This window comes from Ailuropoda melanoleuca, chromosome 2, assembly GCF_002007445.2.
Source record: "Ailuropoda melanoleuca isolate Jingjing chromosome 2, ASM200744v2, whole genome shotgun sequence".
Lineage (NCBI taxonomy): Eukaryota > Metazoa > Chordata > Mammalia > Carnivora > Ursidae > Ailuropoda > Ailuropoda melanoleuca.
In genome coordinates, this window is record NC_048219.1 from 138,258,809 (window position 1) to 138,272,113 (window position 13,305).

At 41.2% G+C, this 13,305-nt stretch overlaps 1 protein-coding gene across 1 annotated transcript in view; it reads right to left on the reverse strand.

The window, feature by feature from the left end:
- LRP2 (LDL receptor related protein 2) overlaps nt 1-13,305 on the reverse strand; it is a 193,680-nt gene that overhangs the window by 135,169 nt on the left and 45,206 nt on the right. The window contains 5 exon segments of the mRNA XM_034642228.1: nt 2,496-2,615; nt 3,669-3,821; nt 5,903-6,019; nt 7,210-7,323; nt 7,652-7,762. Of these exon segments, the coding sequence (XP_034498119.1) occupies nt 2,496-2,615; nt 3,669-3,821; nt 5,903-6,019; nt 7,210-7,323; nt 7,652-7,762 (615 nt within the window).

Genomic DNA, 13,305 nt, shown 5'->3' on the forward strand with positions numbered 1-13,305 from the left:
AGAACTGAAAGACTGGAAATCGAACTGGCAGCTGGGTGGCAACGGGGGGGGGGGGGGGAACGGGGGGGGGGGGGTGCAGGAGCGGAGGAGCCTGACCTTTGCCAAAGACAAAGGAGCAGGCTGATGCCCACGGATGAGCGCCACCCTGAAGAACAGGGGACGCTGCCTTCGCAGCAATGCCAGGCAGCACAGGCAGAGGTTCCAAAGTCAGGAAACCACCTAACAATTGAGGACGTTCATGTGAAAAGTATTTTAAAATCACTTGACTGCATCTCCAGTGTGAAGATGGTGATGACAATGATGATGTTGGTAATAATAAAACACAAAGGGTGTCCTGGCTTCATTTAATGCCTGTTGCAGATCATACTGTTTTATTTATAGAATGTTTTCAACTGATTAGAATTTTGGAGGGGCTTCCTTAAGTAATTCAGAATTGTCTCGGAGGCTTCAGAATCTCTTGGGGTGACTTGCATAAAGCACATGTCATGTCTTACATTCATGTCTCCTCTTGTAACACGTCTTATATCCAACAAGTAACTATACTGTTACTTAAGAGGAGCAGTCGGACCATAGGCAAACTTTGGGGCATGGTCCCGATACCAGAAACCTAAAATTACCTCCTTTGAACACCACAAGGACAACCTCACTTGGATTGCTTTACTGGATATAAAAATCTCATTTTTCTGGGCACATAACACATAAATGAGCCCCATCATTATGGTTCTCAATTAACACTGAGGAATAGACTTTCTCAAAAGTTCCAAATTTGTAAACCAGAGTTAATTTGTGGCATTAAATTTTTTTCTAGCTGTAATTATTTGAGATCAACCATATTTGATAAAGTATAATCAAGATGAAAGCCACAAGCTGAGACTAAAGACTGAATAACTTCATTAGGTTTATCCAAATTCAATACTATTAACCAAATTTTATTAATATTTTGGAAATTGCTTCAGAAGAAGCACTTTTGTAAAAGTATTTTTTATGTATGCCATGTCTGTTTTTATTCAGAAAGTCCTGAAGAATCACATATTTCTAAGGAATATCAAAAGAACACAAATATCCTGGAAAAAAAATCTGAATCAGCTATCTTTTGGAGATCCATAGATGATTACCAAACTTAATTTTTTTTAAAGGATTTATTTATTTATCTATCTTAGAGAGAGCGAGCATTAGCAGGGACGGGGGGCAGGGGAGGGAAAGAATCTCAAGCCGACTCCACACTGAGCACGGAGCCCCAATGCTCAGGCTTGATCCCATGATCCCAAGATCATGACCTGAGGTGAAACCAAGAGTCCACCACTTAACCAACTACACCCCCCGCCACCCTTACCAAATTTAATTTTAATGAATCAGTTGCCTTTCAGATGCCTTTTTGCCAACACCAGTAAAAACAAAGTTGTTGTTGTTTTTTAACCCATTTGGACACCTTCTGCCAATAGGTTTATTGTTTACAAATCAAAAATCAGAAAGAAGGAGGGGCACCTGGTGGCTCAGTCAGTTAAAAGTCCGACTCTTGATTTCAGCTCAGGTCATGATATCAGGGTTGTGAGATCAAGCCCCATGTCCAGCTTGCACTGGGTGTGAAGCCCGCTTAAGATTCTCTTTCTCCCTCTCCCTCTGCCCCTTCCCCACCTCTTAAAAAAATCAGAAGGAAAAGAAATCAGAGCATTAAAAATCCATTGTTCAAATCCTAAAAAACAGAAAATTGATACTTGGCCATAGTAATTCTCCCATCATAAGATCTCATCCTAATCACAGAAGGATGCAAAGCTGGCTCACAACAGAATCAAAAATTTCCTAGTGGGAGAAATCATTCCTATAATTCAGGTAAGAGAGATGTGAGAAATACTTGGTGCACCAGCATCAATGTTCAATGCCACCCAAATGAAGGAAAAAGATAGTGTCTGTCCTTGAACAAAGCTTCGAGAAGCTTCAAGGACAGATGAAAATCAATGGAATTAACAACCAGCATGGCATGGGCACTGACTGGCCACTGTGGTCAGTGGGGCAGTGAGCTGGTGATCCTCTGCTGTTAGGTAACCACCTGTAGTTGCTGGATCCTGAAGAGGTTTGAGCATTCTGGAGAAGAGGCCAGGGGAGCGGGGTAGGGTAGTTGATGGGTTCAGGCAGCGGTTATTTACCAACCACATGGATGTATTCCAGTATCAAGCACCCAGTATGGCTGCAACAACCCTGCTTCTGAATACTTAAAAAGAAACACAAAAGACTTCTTCCTTCATCAGGCTGTAGACAGGTATCCATGGAGCTAGTCAACTCACTCAAAGAACCACTCTGGCCTTGTGGACCTCACAAAAGTCTCTCCAAGTTAAAACTTCATATTGTCCAGGTTTTCTATGGGGACTGTGTTACTCTTTGTTATAAAGATCGCCACTCCTATCCACAAGCACAAACACCCTGATGTCAGAGATCAAAGACGCCATCAGTGCCACAGCACTGTGACAAAACACTAGACACTCCCACCAGTCACTTACCGACACAGTTTCGGGTGTTATTTTGGTCAACGATAAAACCTGGGGGACAATAACACATCCCTCCATTTGGTGACATATGGCATTGGTACTCACAGCTCAATAGAGAACACAAATTCACATCTAAACAGAGAAAAACACTTTGTTAAGTGAATGGTGACCTGTGGACAAGACAGATGTACCTATAACATAAGACCGTCTTTTATCAAACCTAAAAGCTGAGCAAGCATGTAGTAAAGGCCCAGAAACTATTAGCCTTCAAGCCTTACTGCAATGTTTTGCAATAAAAGCTCAACTCACATTTTTAAAAAATAACTCCTTTTAAACTTATAACTGTGCAAGTTATCTTAAGTGCTATTTACAGAAAAATCAGGTCATAAGTCTATCTTTTTGTCTACATAATAGAAAAAGTCAAGAATTCTCAAGTGACTGGATTAAGAATAACCTTAAACATGTTAAGCATGGCTATTCTGAACAACTACGAGATAAATATAGAGTACACTACTGATGAAATCTACTGTATTCTCTTACAGGAGAGTCAATTGTCCACACAGCTGATGGAGTGGAAGATATTCCACAGCCACAGAAAAAGAAAAAGAAAAACTAATTCAAGATATATACCGCAGAAACCAGATACTTCCTTTTGGAGTATAGCTAGATAAGAATTTTCCGTAAGTATATGCCAGGGGATAAAATCTCCAGAACATCTTTAGAATCATGAAAATTGCCATTAAAACCATTTTGTCTGGGTGAAGGAAGAAACGCCACAAATATTTTGTAGCTTCTCCCAACACGAGATGGAATCTGTGGCAACAATCCACTGAATCTGGGCTTGGCCACGATTTGCTTTGGCCAATAGCATATTTAGCAAACATGACCTAAGAAGAGATTTAAAAGAGCTTGCACACTAGGGTTTACCTTTCCTCCTATCATGTGGAAAGATACTAGCCCGAACTTTTATTGCAATATTCTCGACATATGAGTGAGCTGATCTAGGCCACAAGAACTTCCTAGCCAACCCACAGAACTATGAGAAATAATAAATACTTGTTTGTGTAAGCCGGTAAGTCTTGGGATAGTTATGCAAACACTGACACTCTTTGTTTGTGGGAATCTATTATAGAAAAACAGAAACATCTTTACCTGAAAGCTACCCAGATAAATTTCCATACTCACCACAATATCTCCCTTTGGTGCTATTGTTTTCGTCTTCTCCTCCTGGACAATCTATAGTCCCGTCACAAACATTTCCAATTGGGATGCATTTTCCAGACTCTGGACAAGCCCATTCGCCTGGGTAGCATTCACGAATATGGTGACTACTGCTTTCTGCAGGGGAGGAATAAAAGAATCACAGGCCACATGAGAGGTGGATCCAGCTCTTTTTAATACATGGGTAAGAGAGAATACAGATCAGGTGGACAAGAGAAGTCTACCAATGACCTAAATTGGTAATTTCTAACTCTACTACTGGTCTTTTATTGGGATTCTAAGAAGTGACAATGGAATTCTTCAAGTTCCATTCTTTCTAAGGTAGACAGTCCTCAGCCAGGTTATAAGAGTAAGAAGAGACATAGGCCTGAATTATCAAACAAACTAGATTAGTAACCCCTAGAAGAAAATTCAGTTATTTAAATCACAAATTACAGAGCTAGAGTTATCGAGGTAATACCAAGCTTCCTGAGTTTTCATTCTGTTTATTTTTGTCTTTCTTGGGGGGGGGGGGCTGTTTGATTTTTTTCTTCTTTAGTGAAATGTCGAAAACGTAAGAAAACCTGTGACTAAACTGTATGGAGACTACTTCTTGGAACACCAAAACCAATGGATCTCCCCCAAGCATCACTTTTTGTTATACTTGCTTTACGGTGTGGGTGTTGGGAACTTCTGAACTGTTGGAGGTACTACTGGTGAGGGAGGTGATATCTTTGGAATTTCCTTCTCAGAAAAATCTTGAAACAATTCCCTAGGCAGCAGCCTTTCCTGCAACTACCAATCCCTACTTCTTTCTCACACGTTCCCCACGTGGCCTCTCTTCTGCCACTGGATGTCGGTGCCTCATGTGGTTTAAACTCTGACTTTGAAAACAAAAAAAACTAAACTATTACCAAGGTGCAAAGTCATTTTTCAAGGTTATAAGGTCAAGGCAAATCACATTTCCCCCTATTTTCCTTCCTTCCCCACCCTACTTCTTTTATACAAATAAACCTAGTCAAAATAAACAGTCTCCAAAGGAAAAAGTTAACATGTGTTATAGAAGTGGGACAGACTGCCCTACCTATTTTGCTTTAGCGATAAGAGGGAAGAGATTATAATTTATACTGTAATGGAGTTCAGTGTCTTTTTAAGCAAAGCTAGTGAAGTCACCTCCTTTTTCCCCACCCACTAAGTTACTTAAAATGCAGCCAATCCCAAGACTTGCTTGTCACACAGATAATTTCTAACAGGGGAAGTAGGAATACAAGTTCTGGAAAACACGTTAAGAAAATGCTTTTCAAAAACACCATATATATGCATGTGTGTGTGTGTGTAAAACCTTACTTCCAATATTTATTAAATACCTGCATATTTAATATTTCATTAATCAGAGACATGAAAACTGAAAACATTCTTATAATTTCATGCTACTCAAAATTTTTAAAGCATTTATATATAGTATCTGACAATTTTTAGATATGTAGAATGTCAGAATTCAAAGAAGAAATCTAGCTACTGCCTTCAACAATTGATCGTGCTTACTACTAAAGTTACTAAAGTTTCAATAGTATTGGACGAGTTACTGAGTTGGGGCACCTGGGTGGGCTTAGTCCGTTAAGCTTCATACCCTTGATTTGGGCTCAGGTCTGGATCTCAGGGTCCTGGGATCAGAGTCAACATGTGCTTTGGACTGTGCTCAGCTGAGGCATCTGCCTTACTCCCTCTCCCTCTGCTCCTCTCCCTGCTTCCTCTCTCTCTCTCTAAAATAAATATATCTTAAAAAAATAAAGGGTTAATTCTAGTTGTGAGTTGCTGATAAAGCATGAGTTTCCTCTAATATACTTTATAATCAATTCATCCAGTAATTATGAATTATGCATTGTTAAAATACAGCATCCATTATTTTTTGTGACATATGTTCCCATATATTTTTTTTAATAAATATCTTTGATTATTAAAAAAAAAAAAAGAAAGAAAGAAAATGCTTTTCAGGGACACGTGGTTGGCTCAGTCGGTTAAGCATCTGCCTACAGCTCAGGTCATGATCCCAGGGTCCTGGGATCAAGTCCCGCATCGAGCTCCCTGCTCAGCAGGGAGCCTGTTTCTCCCTCTCCTCCCTGGCTCATGTTCTCTGTCTCTCTGACAAGTAAATAAATAATATCTTAAAAAAAAGAAAAAGAAAATGCTCTTCAGTCAGAATCTCTTCTCCTCCTTACCGCATCCGTTTTCATCGCTGTTATCCTTACAGTCATTCTCTCCGTCACAAACCGAATCTTGACTAATGCAGTAGCCGCTGTGGCAAGTGAACTGGTTGCCTCTGCAGGTCTCATAGGCTGGAAGGAAATAACAGCTGTACTCCAAAGACACAAACCCGTTGGGAAAAATCAAAGAGTTCACCTCACTGCCTAAACTTCTGTCAAGTATCTTGACAAACAAAATAAAATACGGGAAAGAAAAGGGGGAAGAGAAGGAGAAAGAGGGGGAGAAAAGGAAGAAATGCAACAGCAGCTTTGGGTCGAGGAAATGAACTCAGGTGCCAGTCTATGTTTCTCAGATTACAAACAAGGCAGCGTGCTGTATAGGGAGACACAGACCAGAGAACGCAGACTAATGAAGGTGCTGCAGGCACGGCAGTGGCCAACATGCCCTCAACTTTATCACAAGCACTGAAACTGCTATCCAGGACCAAATGATGCTGAGTCACCTGTTTCATGTTGTCACATTCTCTTTAATACAGTCACTGAAATAAGCCCAGGGGCCAGAAGGGAAATCAGGCATGGCTCATAAAAAGTCACGGTGATATCAAAAATATTTAACAAGGCATAGGTTCCAACCAATCAAAACAGGTGTGGTGACAAATCTTAACATTCTAGTAAATAAATGACCATGGAAAGGTGCCAACTAATTTTGTGAAATTAGTAAAACTCTCTCACAAAGACTTCAAACTACATATTCCAATAACATGAGTCCAGAGTTGGCCACAACGAAAGGTGGGTTGCATTACAGGCAACGACTTAGGAAAAAAAAAAAAAGTAGGGTCAGAATTCAAAAGCAGAGGCAACAAAAACCATCCCAGCACACTGAAACTGTCCCATCCCTCCAATTCCAGGGTGGTCAGAACTTCGCAGTAAAGAGGAGAGCTGGGGGACTACTGCCATTAGGGAACTCGCCCTCCCTTCCAAGTCCTTCTCTCACTCTCCTATCAAGGTTATCAGACCCATTCCTGAAGAATGGGTCATTTTAGAGCTGGGTGACACAATTCACCCTGTCCCCTTGTGGCCGAAAAAAAAAAATGCACACTGTCCATCAGCAATCCTTCAACAACACACAGATTCTTGAACGATAAAAGAGGCCAGGTCTAGCTTCACTACTGAAGCTCATGCCATGGGCTCTAAATGATCTCTTGGCTCCATCTGCCATCAGACACAGTGACCCTTTTGTCTGAAAAGAGTGGTACATTCGTCAGAAAAGAACTACAACAACACTCCTAGCAACCTGACCCAGCACAAGGAAATCACCGTACTGCAAGAATGTTCATCGCTGCCGTCCTCGCAATCCGGGAAATGGTCGCAGACGTAGGCATGAGGGAGGCACACTCCACCGTCACACTGGAACTCATGTTGCAGGCACACCTTAGCTGCGACACAAGGGTAGCAAGGGAGAGCAGAAAGGGAAGCTCAGTTCCACTGTAGCCATTTAATTTCACAGGAAGATTCTGTCTCAAGTTTGAAGAGATTTTTATTACGCAGCAATATGCTGGTAAATGTTTAACGACCAATTCTCCAGGAACAAAAAGTCCCTGACTTGGAGTGTTTGCCAATTTCCATGGTGCAAATACTCCCACCGTGGCTGACTTTAAGCCACCGACATGAATTCACTGAACACAAATTCGAGACGAGATTGTGTAATCGGACAGTATAAATGAGCCTCTGCACACCACCGCACATCCTGTACAAGTTACTTACTGCAATTGTTTTCATCAGAGAAGTCTCTGCAGTCAACTTTCCCATCACATTTCTGACTGCTGTTATAGCAGGCTCCACTGGCACAAGTGAGCTGTTCACACGTTGGGTATTCTGAAAGGATCAGCACACAAACCTTAAATTAAGACATTCCTTCTGCAAACTCTTCTTAAGTGACTGCTCCATGCGAGATGCTAGATGCTGAGCATATACTGACCACGTCTCTTGTGCAAATTACAAACTGAGTGGAATTCTAATGTGGGAAGCATAGCGGTCTAGGAGAATGCTGAGTAGGGGGGAGTCTGGAGCCCAGGGAAGTCTCCCCTGAAGAAGTGACCTATGAGCTCAGAGCTGAAGAACGAAAAGGAATTTAACTTATTTCAAAACGGAACCTTCTTTTACATAGTGCAGATAACATCCCAGGAAGCCAGTGTACCACCGCAGGTGCTTTGAGAAATGAAGGGCTATTTCTTTTGCTAGAGGGCTGTAGAAAGAAAACAGGTTTTTAAGTCAGAACAGCTGGGACCTGGGGCACCACTCAGTAGCTATTTACTCTTACTCAAGCTGCTTATCCTCTCAGTTACCCTATCTTTATCCATACATTTGGATCATTCACTTCACAGGGTAGAGGGACCTCAAAAGACCACGTCTACTAAAGCACTCTGAAAAGCACAATGTGCTCTCCAAGCACGAATAACTGTTCCACATTATACACGTATGCTCCAACCAGATGCTTAACTCTGGTTTTCTAGGTCACAGTGGAAAAATCAGGATGTCCCTTTCAGGAATAACGGACTGTTAGTCCCTCCCCTGTGCGTCCCCAGACTTGAAATGTGTGTCTCTCATGATCCCGAATGAAGGCTTCATTCTGTTGGTTGTTTTTCTGTTTCCCCCACCACACAATGACACCCTCTAAGATCTAGGATCCTGTCTAACTCATTTTAGGATCTCCAACCCTTAGTGCAGGGACTGGATCATTACTTGGGGTACTCAAGAAATGCTAGATATTGCTATTGACTTATCACAGATTAACTTTTTACTTAAAAAGCTTTCGAAAATATTTTGGATTTCTGCCTTTTATGGTGTTTAAAATTCTCCTCACAAATTGATACTTTCTTGGTCTGATTTTTTTTCATCAAAGATTGTCCTCATAACTATTCTCATATGATCTTCAAATTCCTCTTTAACTAAGGAAAAGGTGTCTTACATAAGGTCTCAAAGACTAGACAGTAGAGTCCCATTTTGAGGCTCAATTTTGCATTGAAGAGCCTACTCTGAGGATTCACAGACATGGACGGATAATTCCTTGCATAGTCCCAAAGACTCCTTCAAGCAGGAGCAGTGCGTACAATTCTGTGCTGAAAATACATTAAACCTGTACTGTGTTAACAACTCACACTTTAATAAAAGATGGACCCTCAAATGATACTTTTCCATTTTTTTGTATAGTGAAAGAAGCAGCCCAAATATTCTCATCTCCAGAAGTTCAAAACTGGACCATAAGTGCCTTTAAATACCTAAATTGTCATTTACATTTAGTCAATCATATATGAAAATGGAAGGCATTTTAAAATAGCTGATTAAGATTTTAAATTTTTTCTGAATTCTATTTTATTTTTTATAAGTCCAAGAATCAGTTTGTGCTGAGGGCTACTGCTGTCTTTTCATCATTGAGATGGTATGCATTACAAATATACCTTCAAAGGGTCACACAACTCTGTTTATGAATTCTGACTTCCAGAGATGCAAGAGGCCAGTTGAGTCTGGCCAGCAGTTCCCCTCCCCCAGAAGCCAGATAGCTTCTAGAGTCAGTATGTTGTCTAGCCTTTAAAGAGCAGCAGCAAGCAGGAGAGAGATCTTAGAAAACCCTGTCTTTGCAGTAGATAAGATATCTGTGTGGAGGAAAACTTATTTGAGCGGAGACGGTGACTGCCTCACTTGAGGTGATTACGGTAGATATGAAGGATCTGGAACAAATATATGAAGCAGATCACTTGTTCTCCCCATTCCGTTTTGAAAGCCAGTGCCATAAAACTGAGAAGGGAGGAACTATAACAGTATCCACTGACAGGACTAAAAGTTTACTGACACGCCTCCTTCCCCCCAACAAACAACAAGGCCAGCTTAATGTCATCAGGGAGAGTATTGTTATGGTCAGAGGTCAGCAGTTAGACACCTGGAATGAGGAACGAACAGCTTTCTTGTCTCCATCCACGCTGATAACGAATCTCTTCTCAATCAGCCAAGGACCTGCCTCACCTCTTACAAGCCTTCTGGTCTCTTCTATGCATAGTTAACAGAGGTATATGCCCATAGGAAACGCTGCATGGAGCTACCTGACTCCACTAAATACCGAAAATATTTGGAAATCTCCAAAGGGTTTACAGAGGAAACGGCTCAGCCACACCGAGGAAATGGTTCCAAATCATTCACACGGAGCAAAATAAGAAACGAACAGCTTCTCTCCCTTAAAGATTTCTATTACCAAAAAGGTTAATGAGCTTTGATCTACCCCAGGAAATAGGAAGTCACAATACTTTGAGATTGGGAGATATCTAAAATCTTTTTTTGGTTTATTTGCTGAGCAGGTCAGAGTCTAACCTTGCAAACTTTTCCCCACGGAGCAAATCCATCATGTAGGTGAAATGTCCCACAAGATTTTAAGAGAAAGTATAACAGAAGAGATAATACACACATACACACACCAGAGGAACTCACCCTTCTAAGTTTTGTATTAATGGAAAGACTGACAAGCAACTATTAATTAGTCCTGGACCTTTAAAGTTTATCTGACACAAAAAATGCAAGAACACACTTGCTCACACCACCTCTTCCCTCTCCCTGCCTTCCTTCCTTCCTTTCTCCACATTCCAAATGTACATGCTTGTTCCCCCACAACTGGGAAGTCCCCCCAAATATACATATAAGATGGGTGCTTAAAGATTTTTAAAATTCTTTCCCTGCTAATGACTTTATTTGGAGCAAGAAAGTTCCACACCATAGTTCTGTTTAGATAATCAAGGAGGACGAAGTGCCTTGAAGACCTCGTGGACCTCCCAGAATGGAAATCATTCACAGCAGAGCAAGATATAAATATTAACACTACTCTTTATTATCTTGACAGGAAGGCTATAAATACATTCTATTCTCAGAATTTGGCAAAATGGCCAAAACGCACATAGAAAAGAAGACAGATTGATTACAAAGAAAGGGGAGGCATCTTAAAGATAGATTATGAAACTTAAGCTAAGATTTAAAGGAAAACAAGAAATTACTAATACAAGTCCTGCTCAAGATACCTGAGACCTTTCAAGGTCCTAGTGTCTTCTTTTTAAGCTACTCTGGGTCTAAGGAGCGCTATCCTGTCAAAGAATGATTGGCCAGAAAAAGTTTGCCAGTTTGGTGACCAGCACTTAGCTGCAGGTATTACCCACAAAAATAAGCAATGGCAATAATAGTCTCAATAATATATATTGAAAACAATGCGCCAGAAACTTGTCTAAGTACTCAGTGTGTCTGAATTCATTTCTCCTTAGAACAACCCTATGAGCTAGGGACGATTACTCTCATTTTATTGATTTTATGTATCTGTCTTTCCGAGGTTAAGTACTTTTACTTTTTTTTAAAAAAGATTTTTATTTATTTATTTCAGACAGGGAGCAAGGGCAAGAGTGGGAGCAAGTGGGGAGGGGCAGAGGGAGAAGCAGGCTCCCCGCTGAGCAGGGAGTCCAACACCGGGCTCGATGCCACCATCCTGGGACCACGACCTAAGCTGAAGGCAGATGCTTAACCGACTGAGCCACCCAGGCACCCCTGACATTAAGTAATTTTAAAAAGGTCTTATGACCAAGAAATTGGAGAGGCAGAATTCAAATTCAGGCAATTAGGTTCCACAATGCATGTCCCTAGCACTACAACAGATAATAGCCACTACTGCTTATAGGCTTCCAAGTAAGTAGTGGGAAGAAGCAAAAATTACAGAAATAAAATGAAATTGAATGAAGGGAAATGGAAACTCTTAAAAAGACAGTTTAAAAAGGAAGAGAAATAACCCAAGAGTAAAAACAAAGTTTTCCTTTCTTCCGTTTAGTTTCCCATTCCACTTTCAGCAGTCTGGAGAGGTGAGGCCAATTCTAGGTTTATGGCATATTCTGCTAAGGACTTCAATCCAGTATGATCTAGGAATTCTGGGAAAGCCTATGCTGGGAAATAGAGCTTTCCGGGAGTACCAGAACAAACAAGAGAGTCAGTCCCAAAAAACAGGCCACAAAATAGGAGGGGATCCACTGTACCCCCTCCCCAGTCAAATTCAAGTCCCTGAAGTGAGTGTCATCACAGACTAGCACCGAGGAACCACAGTAATATACAAGAAAACAAGAGAAAAGCCTCTTTTCAAAAATAATTTCAATGGCTTTCAATAAAAGGCATATACATAATAAGATTTATAAAATGGAAATAGCAGTTCAGCACCTTAGGAAGAAAAAGTAAATACAGTCATCCCAAGGGCTAGTAGAATTGGACTAACAGCAAGGGTAGGCTAAGCAGCTTTCAGGAAACTGAAGCCAAAAAAGGAAAAACATTAAATTACCTAGCTTTGCTTACCCTCCTCCCTAGCTTTGCTTACCCTCCTCCCTTTGAACTGCTGGGTCTTACGTCCCAAAACCCTATCTGGTCTCTATTCACGGTGACCTGATCTACACCTAAAGTAGAAATGTGCCTGAAAGGCCCCCTGCAAAGATTTTGTATCTACAGTACCTCTTTCTCCCCACGCAGAGAACTACCACCAAAATCTGCAAAGAAAGTAAACACTGACGTAGTTCTAAATTCTTAAAAAATAATAAAAATCTCACTTCCGCCCTGACACAGAAGTAACTGAGCCACAAGGCAGAAAACTGTGCACCAAATGCTCCAAGGAATAGCGCGAAGAAGTGAGGTGGCTTCTCGTGGGTGCGCAAACGTCTACAGTGTGCCCCAGATTTAGTGGTGCTCGTTCTCCAAAGGAGTTACCGAACTGTGGGTTTTCATTCAGGGGACACAGCACCTATCTCTGCATTAGAGTTACCCCCATGACTCATCTGAGCAGAACAAACGGGCAAGTTTTAACTGAAGGAAGAGCACCTGCACCATAGAATTTTAAGAGTGGCCACTTTCGAACCATAACCAGAAACGGTGTGGCTCAGCTCTCTACCGGGAACCTGGCTGCAGATAGCTGAGGGCTCACGGGCAAGTCATTGCAGCATGAACGTCATTATGCGAAAAGCCGGTTATTCTACAGGGCGCTATCTTCCTTTTCCTTCTCAATAGGATTTCATTCTGTCCAACATACAGTTACTGAAGTCCACCTTCCTCGATACTTTACTAAGAACCGAATAAAGAGATAAACAGAATTACAAGTGAAGTAGAAATTCCCACAGCCTTTAAAAAAATGTGTTATTCAACAAATAATTAGTGCACACCTATAGCAGTACGAGATCCTAGAGAAGTGATGGACTTCATAAAATCCCTGCTCTCATGGAATTTAGTCTTTGGGAGAGTGGAAGGACAGACATTAAAACAAATGTCCCGTAGAGAAAAATGTTATGGAAATAGAGCAGGACGGAATGATGGGGGGGGGGGAGTCACTCTCTGATAAGGCGATGGTTGAACAGGAGCCGTCA